The 22831-nt window shown below is 44.3% G+C and overlaps 1 protein-coding gene across 2 annotated transcripts in view; it reads right to left on the bottom strand.

Annotated features, from left to right (window-relative positions):
- The window catches only part of LOC140734814 (synapsin-3-like), a 315531-nt gene that overhangs the window by 29721 nt on the left and 262979 nt on the right, over positions 1-22831 (bottom strand). For both annotated transcript variants that reach the window (XM_073059372.1, XM_073059373.1), the window contains exon 8: positions 812-954. In XM_073059372.1, the coding sequence (XP_072915473.1) occupies positions 812-954 (143 nt within the window). The remainder of the gene's footprint in view (positions 1-811; positions 955-22831) is intronic.

Here is a 22831-nt window from a genome sequence, read left to right as displayed (position 1 = left end):
ACAGCTTTGCAAGAGATACACTTTAGGTATGTGCAAAGATGAGCCTCCTTGTGCAAAAGAAGGATTTCAGAAGGGCCCAAATTCCCATCCAGAAACTCATTCATCAATTTTTTCATCCTTTCTTTGTCACTGGTTGGTTATCTGATACCTGGAGGTCAGGGTCTTTTCAAAAACAGCTCGTGAATGCATTCCTTTTTTGTTACTTGCAGCTAGTGAAGTTTAATTATATAAGCAAGATGAAGTAAGTGAAGAGGTTCGGATAATACTGGCTCTTTTGAAATTTCCTTCAAAATATTGGCTGAGAGGGTTGCTTTGGAAACAAGTTAACTTAACCATCACGATTAAAGACAAGGTAAAAGAACCCGTTCTACAATAGCCAGTGAGTCTGGTCCTTGTAGGAAAGATAACACTATTCTATCAATATGCTTTCCCTCATTAATGTAGAAGACCCCAGATTTAAATTGGTATATATTCTCGAAGTACAACCATTTCAATAATTCAAATATTTTTAAAACTATAATGTATTATTCCTCCTATTCTTCCTTCCTGCTTTTACTCCATAGTACTTGATGTCTTGAAGCCCATCCACCTCCTTCTTAGTTATGTTCAGTTGCTTGATCTCCACAGACTTACGCAAGTTCTCCTCCCTCTCAGTGAAGATACTCTTCATCCCAGCACTAAATGCCTTATCCAGTATCCTGTGACTGTAACTCCTAGTTCCAAAACTCCCGTCCAAGAGAAATATTCTCCCTGCATCTGACTGCCTGGCTCTGTCAGCTTTTCTGCACTAGATAGAATGTCAGATCCTTACATGTATGCTTTATAATTGTTCCCAATCTTTTGAATTCTGATGTCGTACTTGGAATCAATGTAAGGTTCTGTGGTTGCATAGGTTTTCGCGAGGGCCACGACACTCGCTATATCCTGGAAGTCGTAATGATTTTCAACTTTTACCTGTAAGAAAGAAGCAAATCCAGCCAAGTGGGACAGAGAGAAAGAAGTAAACTTTATTAAGGGCATGATTATTAAAACATAAAAAATACGTACAAATCCTATTTACAAATGCACACCGTTATTTTGACTAGTATTGTAAGGCATTTTGGGCCCCCATATTTGAGAAAGGATGTGCTGGCATTGCAGAGGGTTCAGAGGAGGTTCACGGGAATGAAAAGGATTAACATATGAAGAGTGTTTGATGGCTCTGGGACTGTACTCACTGATGTTCAGAAAAATGAGTAGCGGATCTCATCGAAACCTATCAAATATTGAAAAGACTTGAAAGAGTGGTTGTGGAGAGGATGTTTCTATAGTGGGAGAGTCTAGGACCAAAAGGCACAGCCTCAGAATAGAGATGCACAGATGAGGAGACACTTCTTTAGCCACAGGATGGTGAATCTATGCAAGCCATTGCCACAGATAGCTGTGGAAGCCAAGTTAATGGATATATTTAAAGTGGAGTTTGATGAGTTTTTGATTAACAAAGAAACGTACATAGAAACATAGGAAACCTACAGCACAATACAGGCCCTTCGGCCCAAAATGCTGTGTTGAATTTTAGAAACTACCTAGGGTTACCCATAGCCCTCTATTTTTGTAAGCTCCATGTATCTATCCAGGAGTCTCTTAAAAGACCCTATTGTATCCGCTTCCACCGCTGTTGCTGGCAACCCATTCCATGCACTCACCACTCTCTGCGTAAAATCTTACCCCTGATATCTCCTCTGTACCTATTTCCAAGCACCTTAAAACTGTGCCCTCTCATGTTAGCCATTTCAGCCCTGGGGAAAAAGCCTCTGACTATCCATACGATCAATGCCTCTCATCATCTTATACACCTCTATCAGGTCACCTCTCATCCTCTGTCGCTCCAAGGAGAAAAGGCTCAGTTCACTCAACCTATACTCATAAGGCATGCTCCCCAATCCAGGCAACATCCTTGTAAATCTCCTCTGCACCTTTTCTATAGCTTCCACATCCTTCCTGTACTGAGGTGACCAGAACTGAGCACAGTACTCCAAGTGGGGTCTGACCAGAGTCCTATATAGCTGCAACATTACCTCTCAGCTCTTAAACTCAATCCCACGGTTGATGAAGACCATTGCACTGTATGCCTTTTTAACCACAGAGCTCTGAGTGTCCTACGGACTTGGACCCCAAGATCCCTCTGATCCTCCACACTGTCAAGAGTCTTACCATTAATACTATATTCAACCATCATATTTGACCTACCAAAATGAACCACCTCACACTTATCTGGTTTGAACTCCATCTGCCACTTCTCAGCCCAGTTTTACATCCTATCGATGTCTAGCTGTAACCTCTGATAGCCCTCCACACTATACACAACATCCCCAACCTTCGTGTCATCAGCAAATTTACTAACACATCCCTCCACTTCTTCATCCAGGCCATTTATAAAAAACACAAAAAGAAGGGGTCCCAGAATAGATCCCTGAGGCACACTACTGGTCACTGACCTCCATGCAGAATATGACCTATCTACAACCAGTCTTTGCATTCTGTGGGCAAGCCAGTTCTGAACCCACAAAGCAATGTCCCCTTGGATCCCATGCCTCCTTACTTTCTCAATAAGCCTTGCATGGGGTACCTTATCAAATGCCTTGCTAAAATCCATATACACTACATCTACTGCTCTCCTTCATCAATGTATTTAGATACATCCTCAAAAAATTCAATCAGGCTCGTAAGGCATGACCTGCCTTTGACAAAGCCATGCTGACTATTTCTAATCATATTATGCTTCTCCAAATGTTCATAAATCCTGCCTCTCAGGATCTTTTCCATCAACTTACCAACCACTGAAGTAAGACCCACTGGTCTATAATTTCCTGGGCTATCTCTACAACCATTCTTGAATAAGGGTTCAACATCTGCAACCCTCCAATCCTCTGGAACCTCTCCCATCCCCATTGATGATGCAAAGATCATTGCCAGAGGCTCTGCAACCTCACTTCCCACAGTAGCCTGGGGTACATCTCATCCAGTCTCAGAGACTTATCCAACTTGATGCTTTCCAAAAGCTCCAGCACATCCCCTTTCTTAATGTCGAGATGCTCAAGCTTTTCAATCCACTGTAAATCATCCCTACAATCACCAAGATCCTTTTCCGTAGTGAATACTAAAGTATTCATTAAGTACTTCTGCTATCTCCTCTGGTTCCATACACACTTTTCCACTGTCACACTTGATTGGTCCTATTCTCTCATGTCTTATCCTCTTGCTCTTCACATACTTGTAGAATGCCTTGGGGTTTTCCTTAATCCAGCCCGCCAAGGCCTTCTCATGGCTCCTTCTGGCTCTCCTAATTTCATTCTTAAACTTCTTCCTGCTAGCCTTATAATCTTCTAGATCTCTATCATTACCTAGTTTTTTTTAACCTTTTGTAAGCTTTTCTTTTATTCTTGACTAGATTTTCAACAATCTTTTTACACTGCAGTTTCCTGTACCCTACCATCTTTTCCCTGTCTAACTGGAACGTACCTATGCAGAAGGCCATGCAAATATCCCCTGAACATCTGCCACATTTCTGCTGTACATTTCCCTGAGAACATCTGTTCGCAATTTATGCTTCCAAGTTCCTACCTGATTGTTTCATATTTCCCTTTACTCAATTAAACTCTTTCCTAACTTGTTTGTTCCTATCCCTCTCCAATGCTATGGTAAAGGAGATAGAATTGTGATTACTATCTCCAAAATATTCTCCTACTGAGAGACCTGACACCTGACCAGGTCCATTTCCCAATACCAGATCCAGTACAACCTCTCCCCTTGTAAGCTTATCTACACATTGTGTCAGGAAACCATTTTAAACACACCTAACAAATTCCACCCCATCTAAACCCCTTGTTATAGGAAGATGCCAATCAATACTGGGGATTTTAAAATCTCCCATCATGACGACCCTGTTATTATTACATCTTTCCAGAATTTGTCTCCCTACCTGCTCCTTGATGTCCCTGTTACTATTAGGAGGTTTATAAAAAACACCCAGTAGAGTTATTGACCCCTTCCAGTTTCTAACTTTCACCCACAGAGACTCAGGAGACAATCCCTCCATGACTTACTCCTTTTCTACAGCTGTGACACTATCTCTAATCAACAGTGCCACGCCCCACCTCTTTTGCCTCCCTCCCTGTCCTTTCTGAAACATCTAAAGCCTGGCACTCTAAGTAACCATTCCTGCCCCTGAGCCATCCAAGTCTCTGTAATGGCCACAACATCATAGCTCCAAGTACTGATCCATGCTTTAAGCTCATCCACTTTGTTCATGATGTTTCTTGTGTTAAAACCATCGGTCTGAGTGTACCCCTTCTCTATCACCTGCCTATCCTCCCTCTCATACTGCCTACAACCCTTCTCTGTTCATGAGCGAACCGCCCCTTCCTCCGTCTCTTCAGCTCGGTTTCCACCCCCCAACAATTCTAGTTTAAACTCTCCCCAGCAGCCTTAGCAAACCTCCCTGCCAGGATATTGGTCACCCTCAGATTCAAGTGCAACCCATCCTTTTTGTACAGGTCATGCCTGTCCCAAAAGAGGTCCAAATGATGCAGAAATCTGAACCCCTGCCCCCTGCTCCAATCCCTCAGCGACACATTTATCCTCCACAGTAAGGGCATCGAAGGTTATAGGGAGGAGAGGGGAAAGGAGAACAGGATTGAATGGGATTGAGAGGGATAATAAATCAGCCAAAATGGAATGGCAGAGCAGACTCGATGAGCCAAACAACTTAATTCTGCTCCTATGTCTTCTAGTCTTATGACCTTATTATGGTTCCATTGTGAACTCAGTCAGAACCACATACTCAAACAATCCAAATGCCTCAAGTTACAGAACCTGAACTGTTATTAAAAATGGAAAAGCAAGCTTTGGGACAAAGGAAACAAGGCTTTCCATGGTGACTTTTCCTCACCATTCTGCTCAGATATTTACAGACATCACAGCACAGTTGACAAAAAAATGTATTTCTTCCTCACTTTCAACTTCCTTTCTCTTTATATTGCTGCAAAGGAACGACATAAACTAAAATTCAGTGGGTCTTTTCCATTTTGGATTAAGTCAAAGTCAAAACTGCCAAATTACTTCAGTGTAACAGATGAAGTAGGTGTGCACCCACTAACCTGTTATCTGCGTTATCATACTAATCTTGCCACAATGTTTTAACAACAGTTGACGTTATCTATTCATTTTGACGTTGCCATATATAGAAGCAAACAATTTAATTTTCCTTTGTTGATGTAGAATCAATACATATATGGTTGTACTGGAAATTAATGCTTAATTGCTGGGCAGCACTAAAATATAACTTGTCCACCTATTGTATTAGGTTTTTTGATGGAATGGTGTGATAATACATATTGTGTTAAAGAAAATAAAGGGAAAGTAGTTGCCAGCCTCCAATAAGTTGATACCTTCCCCCATACCCCATGAAGTGAAGGTGTGAGATATGCTTCTAACAAGCAGGTAACCACTGGGCAAGTTCTTTCACTGGATTTTTAGTTCAGTCAGCATGAGTTGAGTTTTTACAGAATTATGATTTGTTTCACAGATGACCAGGTGGAATCACGGGGAAGATTCAGTTCATCCAATGACAAGAGATCTCCACACCCCTAGTCTGGGCAATAATTCATGGACTCATTTGCTATCCACAGTAGATTTTGCTCTGGTTCACTGAGAACACAAGAACAATGGCAATGCCTGAAAGTTGCTGCTTTGGAAATTAATAACTGCTGTAAGACCAGGACTTTAATACACACTTTTAAACTGCACAGTTCCTCTCAGTGAAGGGGTACAACCTTTACGTTAAATTTGAGGATGTGTTGTGTTTTGCTTTAGAATAAACACAGGAGATTCTGCTGATGGTGGAAATTCAGAGCAATACTGGAGGAACTCAGCGGGCCAGTTAGTATTGATGAAAATTAATAAGCTCTGGATGTTTCGGGCTGAGACCCTCCTTCAAGACTGGAAAGGAAGGGGGAAGGTGCCAGGATAAGAAGCTGGGCGGGGGGAGGGAGGACAAGCTAGAAGCTAATAGAGGTGAAGCCGGATGTGTGGGGGAAGGGGGATGTGGCAAGAATCTCGGAGATGATAAGTGTAAAAGGTAAGGGGCTGGAGAAGAAGGAGAGGAGAGTGGACTATGGGAGAAAGGTAAGGAAGAGGGGATATATAGGTGAGAAGAACAGGTATGAGGCCAGACTGCAGAAATAAAGAGGGAAGGGACAAGAGAAAAAATCACTGGAAGTTGCAGAAGTCAATGTTGGAAGCTACCGAGACAGAATAGCTCCTCCAGTCTGAGGGCGGTCTCATTGTGGCAGTAGAGGAGGCTATGGACTGACATGTCAGAATGGGAATGGAAGTAGGATTGAAATGAGTGGGAACCAGGTAAGATCGCACTTCTTCCGGCAGACGGAGCTTAGGTGCTCAGCAAAGCAGTCTACCAATCTCCATCAGGTCTCACTGATATACAGGAGGCCACACCAGGAGCACTGAATACAGTAGATGACCCCACTGATGGGTGAAGTGTTGCCTCACCTGGATGGACTGTTTGGGGCCTTGAATGGTAGTGAGGAAGAAGGTGCAGGGGCAGGTGTGGCCCTTGTTCTGCTTGCAAGGGGAAGTACCAGGAGGGATGAGTGTTAACCAGGAGGGAAATCAGTGGGGAGGGGCAAGTGGACAAGGGAATTCATAGGGAACGACCCCTGCTGAAAGCCACTTGCAAGGATAAGTATCAGCAGAGAGATCAGTGGGAAGGGGACCTACACTCGGGCCTCCAGAAAAATCAGAATCTCCCAGTGCCACTTACACTCTGTCCATCAGAACAAGTGAAACCTCCTGGTAGCCACACACTTCAATTCTACTTCCCATTCCCATTCCAACATGTCAGTCCATGGCCTCCTCTACTACCGTGTCGAAGCCACACTCAGGTTGGAGGAGCAACACCTTATATTCCATCTGGGTAGCCTCCAAACTGATGGCATGAACATCGATTTCTCTAACCTCGCAGCTGCCCCCCCCCACCACTTCACCATTCCCTATTCCTGTTTTCCTCCCTCCCTCTCTCACCTTATCTCCTTACCTGACCATCACCTTCCCCTGGTACTCCTCCTCCTTTCCTTTCTTCCATGGTCTTCTACCCTCTCCTCACAGATTCCCTCTTCTCCAGCCCTTTACCTCTTTCATCAATCAAATTCCCAGCTCTTTACTTCACCCCCTCCCCTTCTCCCAGTCTCACCTATCACTTTCCATTTTGTACTTCTTCCTCCCCTCCCACCACCTTCTTACTCTGATTTCTCCTCGGTCTTTCCCATTCTAATGAAGGGTCTCAGCCTGAAGCATCGACTGTTTACTCTTTTCCATGTAATCTATCACCTCTGTTTTAATATATCTAATGACTTGACCTCCACAACCATCTGTGGCAATGAATTCCACGCATTCACCACCCTCCAGTAAAGATGTCCTTCCTAATCTCTGTTGTAAATGGACATCTCTAGATTCAGAGGCTGTGCCCTCTGGTTCTAGACTCCCCCACTATCAGAAGCATCCTCTCCACATTCACTCTATCCAGTCCTTTAAATACTCAATAGGTTCAATGAGATCCCACCTCGTTCTTATAAACTCCAGCAGGTACAGGCCCAGAGCCATCAAACACTCCTCATACATTAACCCTTTTATTCCCAAAATCATTCTTGTGAGCGTCCTTTGGATCCTCCCGAATGCTAGCTTATCTGTTCTTAGATAAGGGGCCCAAAACTGCTCATGATACTCCAAGTGCAGTATGACCAATGCATTATAAAGTCTCACTATTACATCCTTACTTTTACAGCATCTGACTAGATTTTCAACAGCCTTTGTGCACCGCGCTTTCCTGTACCCTACCATCTTTTCCCTAATTGGAACGTACCTATGCAGAAGGCCATGCAAATATCCCCTGAACATCTGCCACATTTCTGCTGTACATTTCCCTGAGAATATCTGTTCCCAATTTATGCTTCCAAGTTCCTGCCTGATAGTTTCATATTTCCCTTTACTCCAATTAAACTCTTTCCTAACTTGTTTGTTCCTATCCCTCTCCAATGCTATGGTAAAGGAGATAGAATTGTGATTACTATCTCCAAAATATTCTCCTACTGAGAGACCTGACACCTGACCAGGTCCATTTCCCAATACCAGATCCAGTACAACCTCTCCCCTTGTAAGCTTATCTACACATTGTGTCAGGAAACCATTTTAAACACACCTAACAAATTCCACCCCATCTAAACCCCTTGTTATAGGAAGATGCCAATCAATACTGGGGATTTTAAAATCTCCCATCATGACGACCCTGTTATTATTACATCTTTCCAGAATTTGTCTCCCTACCTGCTCCTTGATGTCCCTGTTACTATTAGGAGGTTTATAAAAAACACCCAGTAGAGTTATTGACCCCTTCCAGTTTCTAACTTTCACCCACAGAGACTCAGGAGACAATCCCTCCATGACTTACTCCTTTTCTACAGCTGTGACACTATCTCTAATCAACAGTGCCACGCCCCACCTCTTTTGCCTCCCTCCCTGTCCTTTCTGAAACATCTAAAGCCTGGCACTCTAAGTAACCATTCCTGCCCCTGAGCCATCCAAGTCTCTGTAATGGCCACAACATCATAGCTCCAAGTACTGATCCATGCTTTAAGCTCATCCACTTTGTTCATGATGTTTCTTGTGTTAAAACCATCGGTCTGAGTGTACCCCTTCTCTATCACCTGCCTATCCTCCCTCTCATACTGCCTACAACCCTTCTCTGTTCATGAGCGAACCGCCCCTTCCTCCGTCTCTTCAGCTCGGTTTCCACCCCCCAACAATTCTAGTTTAAACTCTCCCCAGCAGCCTTAGCAAACCTCCCTGCCAGGATATTGGTCACCCTCAGATTCAAGTGCAACCCATCCTTTTTGTACAGGTCATGCCTGTCCCAAAAGAGGTCCAAATGATCCAGAAATCTGAACCCCTGCCCCCTGCTCCAATCCCTCAGCGACACATTTATCCTCCACAGTAAGGGCATCGAAGGTTATAGGGAGGAGAGGGGAAAGGAGAACAGGATTGAATGGGATTGAGAGGGATAATAAATCAGCCAAAATGGAATGGCAGAGCAGACTCGATGAGCCAAACAACTTAATTCTGCTCCTATGTCTTCTAGTCTTATGACCTTATTATGGTTCCATTGTGAACTCAGTCAGAACCACATACTCAAACAATCCAAATGCCTCAAGTTACAGAACCTGAACTGTTATTAAAAATGGAAAAGCAAGCTTTGGGACAAAGGAAACAAGGCTTTCCATGGTGACTTTTCCTCACCATTCTGCTCAGATATTTACAGACATCACAGCACAGTTGACAAAAAAATGTATTTCTTCCTCACTTTCAACTTCCTTTCTCTTTATATTGCTGCAAAGGAACGACATAAACTAAAATTCAGTGGGTCTTTTCCATTTTGGATTAAGACAAAGTCAAAACTGCCAAATTACTTCAGTGTAACAGATGAAGTAGGTGTGCACCCACTAACCTGTTATCTGCGTTATCATACTAATCTTGCCACAATGTTTTAACAACAGTTGACGTTATCTATTCATTTTGACATTGCCATATATAGAAGCAAACAATTTAATTTTCCTTTGTTGATGTAGAATCAATACATATATGGTTGTACTGGAAATTAATGCTTAATTGCTGGGCAGCACTAAAATATAACTTGTCCACCTATTGTATTAGGTTTTTTGATGGAATGGTGTGATAATACATATTGTGTTAAAGAAAATAAAGGGAAAGTAGTTGCCAGCCTCCAATAAGTTGATACCTTCCCCCATACCCCATGAAGTGAAGGTGTGAGATATGCTTCTAACAAGCAGGTAACCACTGGGCAAGTTCTTTCACTGGATTTTTAGTTCAATCAGCATGAGTTGAGTTTTTACAGAATTATGATTTGTTTCACAGATGACCAGGTGGAATCACGGGGAAGATTCAGTTCATCCAATGACAAGAGATCTCCACACCCCTAGTCTGGGCAATAATTCATGGACTCATTTGCTATCCACAGTAGATTTTGCTCTGGTTCACTGAGAACACAAGAACAATGGCAATGCCTGAAAGTTTCTGCTTTGGAAATTAATAACTGCCGTAAGACCAGGACTTTAATACACACTTTTAAACTGCACAGTTCCTCTCAGTGAAGGGGTACAACCTTTACGTTAAATTTGAGGATGTGTTGTGTTTTGCTTTAGAATAAACACAGGAGATTCTGCTGATGGTGGAAATCCAGAGCAATACTGGAGGAACTCAGCGGGCCAGTTAGTATCGATGAAAATTAATAAGCTCTGGATGTTTCGGGCTGAGACCCTCCTTCAAGACTGGAAAGGAAGGGGGAAGGTGCCAGGATAAGAAGCTGGGCGGGGGGAGGGAGGACAAGCTAGAAGCTAATAGAGGTGAAGCCGGATGTGTGGGGGAAGGGGGATGTGGCAAGAATCTCGGAGATGATAAGTGTAAAAGGTAAGGGGCTGGAGAAGAAGGAGAGGAGAGTGGACTATGGGAGAAAGGTAAGGAAGAGGGGATATATAGGTGAGAAGAACAGGTATGAGGCCAGACTGCAGAAATAAAGAGGGAAGGGACAAGAGAAAAAATCACTGGAAGTTGCAGAAGTCAATGTTGGAAGCTACCGAGACAGAATAGCTCCTCCAGTCTGAGGGCGGTCTCATTGTGGCAGTAGAGGAGGCTATGGACTGACATGTCAGAATGGGAATGGAAGTAGGATTGAAATGAGTGGGAACCAGGTAAGATCGCACTTCTTCCGGCAGACGGAGCTTAGGTGCTCAGCAAAGCAGTCTACCAATCTCCATCAGGTCTCACTGATATACAGGAGGCCACACCAGGAGCACTGAATACAGTAGATGACCCCACTGATGGGTGAAGTGTTGCCTCACCTGGATGGACTGTTTGGGGCCTTGAATGGTAGTGAGGAAGAAGGTGCAGGGGCAGGTGTGGCCCTTGTTCTGCTTGCAAGGGGAAGTACCAGGAGGGATGAGTGTTAACCAGGAGGGAAATCAGTGGGGAGGGGCAAGTGGACAAGGGAATTCATAGGGAACGACCCCTGCTGAAAGCCACTTGCAAGGATAAGTATCAGCAGAGAGATCAGTGGGAAGGGGACCTACACTCGGGCCTCCAGAAAAATCAGAATCTCCCAGTGCCACTTACACTCTGTCCATCAGAACAAGTGAAACCTCCTGGTAGCCACACACTTCAATTCTACTTCCCATTCCCATTCCAACATGTCAGTCCATGGCCTCCTCTACTACCGTGTCGAAGCCACACTCAGGTTGGAGGAGCAACACCTTATATTCCATCTGGGTAGCCTCCAAACTGATGGCATGAACATCGATTTCTCTAACCTCGCAGCTGCCCCCCCCCACCACTTCACCATTCCCTATTCCTGTTTTCCTCCCTCCCTCTCTCACCTTATCTCCTTACCTGACCATCACCTTCCCCTGGTGCTCCTCCTCCTTTCCTTTCTTCCATGGTCTTCTACCCTCTCCTCACAGATTCCCTCTTCTCCAGCCCTTTACCTCTTTCATCAATCAAATTCCCAGCTCTTTACTTCACCCCCTCCCCTTCTCCCAGTCTCACCTATCACTTTCCATTTTGTACTTCTTCCTCCCCTCCCACCACCTTCTTACTCTGATTTCTCCTCGTTCTTTCCCATTCTAATGAAGGGTCTCAGCCTGAAGCATCGACTGTTTACTCTTTTCCATGTAATCTATCACCTCTGTTTTAATATATCTAATGACTTGACCTCCACAACCATCTGTGGCAATGAATTCCGCGCATTCACCACCCTCCAGTAAAGATGTCCTTCCTAATCTCTGTTGTAAATGGACATCTCTAGATTCAGAGGCTGTGCCCTCTGGTTCTAGACTCCCCCACTATCAGAAGCATCCTCTCCACATTCACTCTATCCAGTCCTTTAAATACTCAATAGATTCAATGAGATCCCACCTCGTTCTTATAAACTCCAGCAGGTACAGGCCCAGAGCCATCAAACACTCCTCATACATTAACCCTTTTATTCCCAAAATCATTCTTGTGAGCGTCCTTTGGATCCTCCCGAATGCTAGCTTATCTGTTCTTAGATAAGGGGCCCAAAACTGCTCATGATACTCCAAGTGCAGTATGACCAATGCATTATAAAGTCTCACTATTACATCCTTACTTTTACAGCATCTGACTAGATTTTCAACAGCCTTTGTACACCGCGCTTTCCTGTACCCTACCATCTTTTCCCTAATTGGAACGTACCTATGCAGAAGGCCATGCAAATATCCCCTGAACATCTGCCACATTTCTGCTGTACATTTCCCTGAGAATATCTGTTCCCAATTTATGCTTCCAAGTTCCTGCCTGATAGTTTCATATTTCCCTTTACTCCAATTAAACTCTTTCCTAACTTGTTTGTTCCTATCCCTCTCCAATGCTATGGTAAAGGAGATAGAATTGTGATTACTATCTCCAAAATATTCTCCTACTGAGAGACCTGACACCTGACCAGGTCCATTTCCCAATACCAGATCCAGTACAACCTCTCCCCTTGTAAGCTTATCTACACATTGTGTCAGGAAACCATTTTAAACACACCTAACAAATTCCACCCCATCTAAACCCCTTGTTATAGGAAGATGCCAATCAATACTGGGGATTTTAAAATCTCCCATCATGACGACCCTGTTATTATTACATCTTTCCAGAATTTGTCTCCCTACCTGCTCCTTGATGTCCCTGTTACTATTAGGAGGTTTATAAAAAACACCCAGTAGAGTTATTGACCCCTTCCAGTTTCTAACTTTCACCCACAGAGACTCAGGAGACAATCCCTCCATGACTTACTCCTTTTCTACAGCTGTGACACTATCTCTAATCAACAGTGCCACGCCCCACCTCTTTTGCCTCCCTCCCTGTCCTTTCTGAAACATCTAAAGCCTGGCACTCTAAGTAACCATTCCTGCCCCTGAGCCATCCAAGTCTCTGTAATGGCCACAACATCATAGCTCCAAGTACTGATCCATGCTTTAAGCTCATCCACTTTGTTCATGATGTTTCTTGTGTTAAAACCATCGGTCTGAGTGTACCCCTTCTCTATCACCTGCCTATCCTCCCTCTCATACTGCCTACAACCCTTCTCTGTTCATGAGCGAACCGCCCCTTCCTCCGTCTCTTCAGCTCGGTTTCCACCCCCCAACAATTCTAGTTTAAACTCTCCCCAGCAGCCTTAGCAAACCTCCCTGCCAGGATATTGGTCACCCTCAGATTCAAGTGCAACCCATCCTTTTTGTACAGGTCATGCCTGTCCCAAAAGAGGTCCAAATGATCCAGAAATCTGAACCCCTGCCCCCTGCTCCAATCCCTCAGCGTCACATTTATCCTCCACAGTAAGGGCATCGAAGGTTATAGGGAGGAGAGGGGAAAGGAGAACAGGATTGAATGGGATTGAGAGGGATAATAAATCAGCCAAAATGGAATGGCAGAGCAGACTCGATGAGCCAAACAACTTAATTCTGCTCCTATGTCTTCTAGTCTTATGACCTTATTATGGTTCCATTGTGAACTCAGTCAGAACCACATACTCAAACAATCCAAATGCCTCAAGTTACAGAACCTGAACTGTTATTAAAAATGGAAAAGCAAGCTTTGGGACAAAGGAAACAAGGCTTTCCATGGTGACTTTTCCTCACCATTCTGCTCAGATATTTACAGACATCACAGCACAGTTGACAAAAAAATGTATTTCTTCCTCACTTTCAACTTCCTTTCTCTTTATATTGCTGCAAAGGAACGACATAAACTAAAATTCAGTGGGTCTTTTCCATTTTGGATTAAGACAAAGTCAAAACTGCCAAATTACTTCAGTGTAACAGATGAAGTAGGTGTGCACCCACTAACCTGTTATCTGCGTTATCATACTAATCTTGCCACAATATTTTAACAACAGTTGACGTTATCTATTCATTTTGACGTTGCCATATATAGAAGCAAACAATATAATTTTCCTTTGTTGATGTAGAATCAATACATATATTGTTGTACTGGAAATTAATGCTTAATTGCTGGGCAGCACTTTTTATGTCCTCGGCCCCCTCCTTTGTGAGAATCGCAAGAGCCCTAGTCAAGGGGGGGTCAACTGACCCAAGAGAGAAAGAGACGTGCTGAATAGACACAGGAAAATGGGAGAGAGAGAGGGGGACGTGCAGAAGACCACGTTTTCCCAAGAAGCAGAATAAAGGCGACATTGACTATTGTCTCATGGAGACCACGTGAAAAGCCCTCGGGCAAAGTGGGCTGGTTGAGAGAGAGATCGCATTACCTGCAACCTGATTGACACCTGTGATCCCGTGAAGAAGTATAAAGGAGGGTCTGAGGGGGGGGAACTCTCAGACGCACCAAGGAGACACCAAGGAAGCACGATACCGATTCCCGTGGGAGCGGGAAGCCATTTTGAAGGAAGCCACGTGCGTTAGATTCCAAATTTTGAATCTGTGGCTAGAACCAACGAAAGACTGCTTTTAACTAACAACGGGGAAGCCTGCTCCCCTGATTCCAAGGATTTGCTCTGCAAAGACAACGGGCAAGTGTTTATCCTTTCTAAATCATCTCTCTCTCTCTACAACGTGAAAACCCCAGCGGTTCCCAAAAGGGAAAAGCCTGCAAACTTCTGAGTGACTCTTTATATTTCAATTGGACTCAGTATTACCCCTAGACAACTATAGAGCTTATTTCTGATTGATTATTATTACACCGGTGTTTTAGATTGAGTTTTGACGATGTATATGATCTGAATGTTTTGTATTAACCATACGTTTGTGCCCTTTTTGAATAAAACGTTTGAAAATAGTAGCATCCGACTCAGCTAATCCCGCTATCTTTGCTGGTAAGTTACCTGGTTACGGGGTTACGTAACAAGTGGGGTTCTCGTCCCGGATTTGAAACCAAACGGGAGGGTCAGTGAATCGGGCTGTAAGTCCAAACTTAAATCTGGTTACGCAGGTAGCCAGACGGGAAACCAGCAAAGATGGATGTGGAGGAATTTATGGGAAACCCGACGGTAGGGGCGCTAGGGAAAGCTACAAAATCAGACTTAGTAAGTTTGGCGCAGGCTTTAGACCTCACAGCGGTGAAGCCAGCAATGAAAAAGCAGGAAGTGCGAAGGGTCATACAACAGCATTACGTTGGGAAGAAGGTGTTTGCAGCTGAGGATTTGGAAAATATTCCCGAAAAGAGATTAGCAAGTGGGACAGATCAGGCAGAGTTGGAGAAAGCAAGGTTGGACTATGAGCTTAAAGTAAAGCAGCTAGAAGTAGAAGCAGCTGAAAAGGCTGCGGAAAGAGAGCATGTGTTCAAACTAAAGGAATTAGAGATGAAACGGGGTCATGAGCTCCAGCTAAAGCAGCTAGATGTAGAAGCAGAAGCAGAAGGGAAAGAGAAACAAAGGAGCCATGAATTGGAGCTGGACAGGCGAAGGCAAGAGCGAAAAGCTCAAGGGGGAGAGAGAGGGGAGGGGGACGATTTAGCCAGAGGTAGGATTTGGGCAGCCATGATGCCGACCCACCGACCGGCGAGTACGGTCTCCCCGCCCCTAGAGTCCCAGAGCTATCCCGCATGCGCGGACACTTGCAGCCTGTCGAGAAAAGCAGCTGAGAACCAGAGCAGTTTAAATCGGGCCAGTAGTGAATTGGCCAAGACGTTTTTACCGACCCTATACCACGAGGGTTCAGAGGGTGGTAAAACAGAAAGGAGTAAAGTGAAAGGGGGTAAGGAGATAGCCCCCCCCCCCTTAGTGAAGAGAAAGGTCCTAGAGGTAGGAAATAAAGATGAGAAACGGATAAAGCTGTTAAAACGTCCAGAGTTAGACGTGGTTGATCTGTCTGGTTTGGCAGAATTGTTTGGAGAAGTTGAGAGTTCTAAAGGTGTTCTCGATCGTCCCGAGAGTGAAATGAGGGCAGTCTTAGAGAAGAAGGGTATCCTTGCTGTGGAGAAGTCAGCTGAAATGGCCGAGGAGGTTGTTTCAGCTCGCAGGGTTGCGCCTTCCCCAACGGGGGGCTGCCTAGAGAGTAGCTGGAAGGATCGGGGGACGTTAGAATTTGAAAAGGGTACGGGTGTTGAAAGCCTGGAAGAGGCCAATGTCCCGCTTGAGTGTGTCCAAGATGGGGATGCACGTGGTGCTGAACCTAGTCACGGAGCTCAGGAAAAAGTGGAGGTATTTGACTCAGCTGGACGAGACGGCCGTCCTTTTGGAGCAGATAGACTTGGTTCGGGAAAAAAAGGGTTAACCTTGGGAAGTGAGAGTTCCCAGGTGGTTGTGCTCGAAAGTGGGTTACAAATTGGTGAGGTGAATATTATTATTGAAGGAAAAGGGAAATGTGTAGTTCCCAAATTGACTGAAGAAAATTTAAAGGCTGGACTGATATCAGAAGCAGCAACCAGGCTACAGAGACAATGGCTTGGTACCACAAAGCCTGTGAATCAATTACAGGTTGAGTTGGAAGGTAAAGGGGCCCCACACGCTATTGTTATGCAAGGGTGTGGTGTGAACAGGCAGCACTTGACATGCTGTCTGAACAAAGCGGGTTCACTTGCAGATCTTAAATTGGAAACTAATAGCATGACGGGTCCTGAAGAGAAAAATAACAAATTGCATAAAATTAAAGAATTGGGTGGAAATTCGGAAGATGGTCTAAGTTTGGAACACGTTGATAAAATAACTCCTATGAAAGGAGCGGGCGAAAGCCTATTTCGCCAGGGTGCCCAAGATCACCATGAGGGAATTAACCGGAAAAGAGGCGAGGGTTAATGGGGACGCCATTTTTAAACAGCAGAAGCCGGTTTTAAGGGATTTTGACAAAGATGTGAATAATAAAGACAACACCCATGGAAGCTTGACTGTTAAGTTTGAAAGTAACATAAAAATTAGTATTTTGCATGAACTTTTGTAGTACACACGTAAGCTAAGATCACAACTCTTTAGTTATGTTGCTGAAGAAAATAAATAAATAAGGTGGTTATTAAGCTGAAGTTTGATGCTACCAGACTTTAGTATGGCACGTGAGGTTAAAGTATTAAAGAAAAGGGGCACTGTACTTGTTACCTGTTTAGATACTGACTTGAATGTATAACGGTAGTACTCTGTGAAGAGAAAAGCTTGTGTAGTATGTAGATACAAAAAAAAAGTCCTGTACCAACCTGTTTTTAACCGCTGGTTAAAAACCTGCTATGGGGGGAGGTGTTATGCCCTCGGCCCCCTCCTTTGTGAGAATTGCAAGAGCCCTAGTCAAGGGGGGGTCAACTGACCCAAGAGAGAAAGAGACGTGCTGAATAGACACAGGAAAATGGGAGAGAGAGAGAGAGAGAGACGTGCGGAAGACCACGTTCTCCCGAGAAGCAGAATAAAGGCGACATTGACTATTGTCTCATGGAGACCACGTGAAAAGCCCTCGGGCAAAGTGGGCTGGTTGAGAGAGAGATCGCATTACCTGCAACCTGATTGACACCTGCGATCCCGTGAAGAAGTATAAAGGAGGGTCTGGGGGGGGGGGGGAACTCTCAGACGCACCAAGGAGACACCAAGGAAGCACGATACCGATTCCCGTGGGAGCGGGAAGCCATTTTGAAGGAAGCCACGTGCGTTAGATTCCAAATTTTGAATCTGTGGCTAGAACCAACGAAAGACTGCTTTTAACTAACAACAGGGAAGCCTGCTCCCCTGATTCCAAGGATTTGCTCTGCAAAGACAACGGGCAAGTGTTTATCCTTTCTAAATCATCTCTCTCTCTCTACAACGTGAAAACCCCAGCGGTTCCCAAAAGGGAAAAGCCTGCAAACTTCTGAGTGACTCTTTATATTTCAATTGGACTCAGTATTACCCCTAGACAACTATAGAGCTTATTTCTGATTGATTATTATTACACCGGTGTTTTAGATTGAGTTTTGACGATGTATATGATCTGAATGTTTTGTATTAACCATACGTTTGTGCCCTTTTTGAATAAAACGTTTGAAAATAGTAGCATCCGACTCAGCTGATCCCGCTATCTTCGCTGGTAAGTTACCTGGTTACGGGGTTACTTAACACACTAAAATATAACTTGTCCACCTATTGTATTAGGTTTTTTGATGGAATGGTGTGATAATACATATTGTGTTAAAGAAAATAAAGGGAAAGTAGTTGCCAGCCTCCAATAAGTTGATACCTTCCCCCATACCCCATGAAGTGAAGGTGTGAGATATGCTACTACCAAACAGGTATCCACTGGGCAAGTTCTTTCACTGGATTTTTAGTTCAGTCAGCATGAGTTGAGTTTTTACAGAATTATGATTTGTTTCACAGATGACCAGGTGGAATCACGGGGAAGATTCAGTTCATCCAATGACAAGAGATCTCCACACCCCTAGTCTGGGCAATAATTCATGGACTCATTTGCTATCCACAGTAGATTTTGCTCTGGTTCACTGAGAACATAAGAACAATGGCAATGCCTGAAAGTTGCTGCTTTGGAAATTAATAACTGGCGTAAGACCAGGACTTTAATACACACTTTTAAACTGCACAGTTCCTCTCAGTGAAGGGGTACAACCTTTACGTTAAATTTGAGGATGTGTTGTGTTTTGCTTTAGAATAAACACAAGAGATTCTGCTGATGGTGGAAATCCAGAGCAATACTGGAGAAACTCAGCGGGCCAGTTAGTATCGATGAAAATTAATAAGCTCTGGATGTTTCGGGCTGAGACCCTCCTTCAAGACTGGAAAGGAAGGGGGAAGGTGCCAGGATAAGAAGCTGGGCGGGGGGAGGGAGGACAAGCTAGAAGCTAATAGGTGAAGCCAGATGTGTGGGATGTGTGGGGGAAGGGGGATGTGGCAAGAATCTCGGAGATGATAAGTGTAAAAGGTAAGGGGCTGGAGAAGAAGGAGAGGAGAGTGGACTATGGGAGAAAGGTAAGGAAGAGGGGATATATAGATGAGAAGAACAGGTATGAGGCCAGTCTGCAGAAATAAAGAGGGAAGGGACAGGAGAAAAAATCACTGGAAATTGCAGAAGTCAATGTTGGAAGCTACCGAGACAGAATAGCTCCTCCAGTCTGAGGGCGGTCTCATTGTGGCAGTAGAGGAGGCTATGGACTGACATGTCCGAATGGGAATGGAAGTAGGATTGAAATGAGTGGGAACCAGGTAAGATCACACTTCTTCCGGCAGACGGAGCTTAGGTGCTCAGCAAAGCAGTCTACCAATCTCCATCAGGTCTCACTGATATACAGGAGGCCACACCAGGAGCACTGAATACAGTAGATGACCCCACTCATGGGTGAAGTGTTGCCTCACCTGGATGGACTGTTTGGGGCCTTGAATGGTAGTGAGGAAGAAGGTGCAGGGGCAGGTGTGGCCCTTGTTCTGCTTGCAAGGGGAAGTACCAGGAGGGATGAGTGTTAACCAGGAGGGAAATCAGTGGGGAGGGGCAAGTGGACAAGGGAATTCATAGGGAACGACCCCTGCTGAAAGCCACTTGCAAGGATAAGTATCAGCAGAGAGATCAGTGGGAAGGGGACCTACACTCGGGCCTCCAGAAAAATCAGAATCTCCCAGTGCCACTTACACTCTGTCCGTCAGAACAAGTGAAACCTCCTGGTAGCCACACACTTCAATTCTACTTCCCATTCCCATTCCAACATGTCAGTCCATGGCCTCCTCTACTACCGTGTCGAAGCCACACTCAGGTTGGAGGAGCAACACCTTATATTCCATCTGGGTAGCCTCCAACCTAATGGCATGAACATCGATTTCTCTAACCTCGCAGCTGCCCCCCCCCCACCACTTCACCATTCCCTATTCCTGTTTTCCTCCCTCCCTCTCTCACCTTATCTCCTTGCCTGACCATCACCTTCCCCTGGTGCTCCTCCTCCTTTCCTTTCTTCCATGGTCTTCTACCCTCTCCTCACAGATTCCCTCTTCTCCAGCCCTTTACCTCTTTCATCAATCAAATTCCCAGCTCTTTACTTCACCCCCTCCCCTTCTCCCAGTCTCACCTATCACTTTCCATTTTGTACTTCTTCCTCCCCTCCCACCACCTTCTTACTCTGATTTCTCCTCGGTCTTTCCCATTCTAATGAAGCGTCTCAGCCTGAAGCATCGACTGTTTACTCTTTTCCATGTAATCTATCACCTCTGTTTTAATATATCTAATGACTTGACCTCCACAACCATCTGTGGCAATGAATTCCACGCATTCACCACCCTCCAGTAAAGATGTCCTTCCTAATCTCTGTTGTAAATGGACATCTCTAGATTCAGAGGCTGTGCCCTCTGGTTCTGGACTCCCCCACTATCAGAAGCATCCTCTCCACATTCACTCTATCCAGTCCTTTAAATACTCAATAGGTTCAATGAGATCCCACCTCGTTCTTATAAACTCCAGCAGGTACAGGCCCAGAGCCATCAAACACTCCTCATACATTAACCCTTTTATTCCCAAAATCATTCTTGTGAACGTTCTCCGGATCCTCCCAGATGCTAGCTTATCTGTTCTTAGATAAGGGGCCCAAAACTGCTCATGATACTCCAAGTGCAGTATGACCAATGCATTATAAAGTCTCACCATTACATCCTTGCTTTTATATTCAAGTCCTCTTGAAATGAATGCTAACCCTGCATTTACACTCCTCACCACCAACTCAACCAGCAAGTTCACCTTTAGGGAATTCTGTACAAGGGCTCCCAGTTATCTCTGCACCTCTGATTTTTGAATACTGCCCCCATTTAGAAAATAGTCTCCATCTTTATTCATTCTTCCAAAGTGCATGACCATACACTTCCCTACACTGTATTCCACCTGCCACTTCTTTGTCCAGTCTCCTAATCTATCTACATCCTTCTGCAGACTTCCTGCTTCCACAACATCATCTATCTACATATCATCCACAAAGTTGGCCCCAAAGCCATCAGTTCTGTCATCCAAATCATATAATTGACATACAAAGTGAAAAGAAGAAATCCCTAAACTGCGGAATGCCACTCATCTCTGGCAGCCAACCAGAGAAGACTCCCTTTATTCCCACTCTGCCTCCTGCCGATCAGCTAATGCTCTATCCATGCTAGTATTTTTCCTGTAATACCACGGACTCTTATCTTGCTAAGTAGCCTCATGTGTGGCGCCTTGTCAGAGTGCTTCTGAGCAGCTAAGCACACAACTTTCATGAATTCTCCTTTGTCGATCCTGCTCGTTATTTCTTCAAAGAATTCCAGCAAATTTGTCAGACAAGATTGCTCTGAAGGAAACCATGCTGACTTTGGCCTGTTTTACCATATGCCTCCAAGTACCCCAAAGTCACATATTTAACAATCATCTCCAACATTTTTCCAACCACCAAGGTCAGGATAACAGGTCTATAAACAGATGTGCCAACTTTGTACTTCATACCTTGTCCGATCTCTGTCTCTTGATGAAAGTGTACACTCCTGAAGTTTAAGGGAAACATTTATCTTCCATCCCTTTTCATTTATTTAAAACATGTAACATACTTAACTCTTACTATTTGAATATTATAGATGATATAACTTATTTGTGCCATTCTGTATTAATGGAGTATTCTCATTTTCTATCTTAGCCTCATCTTCTCCATCTTCCATCTTTAACATTCTGTCAATTTTTGATACAAATATAGCCAGGAGCAGGCTATGGTCTCCATGAATGAGATCATGGTTGAACTTACATCAATTGAGCTACTATGCCCTTAACCCTTGATTTCTATAGTGTCTCAACACAGCAGTCTTAAGTATACTTATGAACTCTCTTTTACTGGGCGTTTCTGGAAATGTGGCTCAATAACCCCTCACTAACAGCCACTGGATTCCGCGGCGAGAACCCACCTTCCTCGGGCTTTGTACGTCTAGGGAGTATATGATTTTGGTCCCGCCCAATCCATGGGGTTGGGACGTCGTGCCCACCCAAAGCTGTGTGTTTTACTGCCATGCAGTTGCCCATTGGCATGAAATAACAGATCACACACTTCATACAATATTAAAGTATATTTGTGAATGTTAACTTAACCAAAGAGTGAGTAACTAAAAGAAAAACAAAAAGGGCCCATTATAATTAGGCAGTAAAATGTGCACAGATTGAAGTTCAAATCACCGATCCTTGGTAAACCTCCCACAGTGACTCCATCAAATCGCGTTTTCCCACCGGATCGAATCCCACGACCGGTTCTCTCCAGCATCTTCCCTCTTCATCTCCCGCTAGACAAAGACCAACCTCCCCCCCTCTCCCCAGTGTTCTCTGGAACCTTCCCCCAGTTCCACCATCCTAACTGGATGACACACGTCCCTAAGCATCCCTTATTTTCAACGGTAACCCAGACAGGCTGAAAGTAGAACAGACTGCTCTTACAGAACTGCTAAAATGGAATACCTACAGCAATGCAGTAAAATTGTGAACCAGGGTGTTACACAAGTATCTGTGGTTCTACGGTACAGAGAACTCCGGTGATCCACGACATTCGTGAGGTAATAGTTGCAGCTCTATAAAACTCTAGTTAGACTACACTTGGGGTATCGTGTTCAGCTTGAGTCACCTATTATAGGAAGGATGTGGAAGGTTTGGAGATGGAGGAGATGTACCAGTATGCTGCCTGCATTAGAGAGCATCTCCTATTTTGATAGTTTGAGTGAACTACAGCTTTTCTTTTTGGAAAGGAGGAGGTTGAGAGGTGATTTGATGGAGCTGTACAAGATGGCATGAGGCATAGATTGAGAGGA

Source organism: Hemitrygon akajei, chromosome 10 (genome assembly GCF_048418815.1).
Source record: "Hemitrygon akajei chromosome 10, sHemAka1.3, whole genome shotgun sequence".
In the NCBI taxonomy this organism is placed as follows: domain Eukaryota; kingdom Metazoa; phylum Chordata; class Chondrichthyes; order Myliobatiformes; family Dasyatidae; genus Hemitrygon; species Hemitrygon akajei.
The sequence above is the reverse complement of the archived record's forward strand: the minus strand, read 5'-3'. Positions and strand labels throughout refer to the sequence as shown.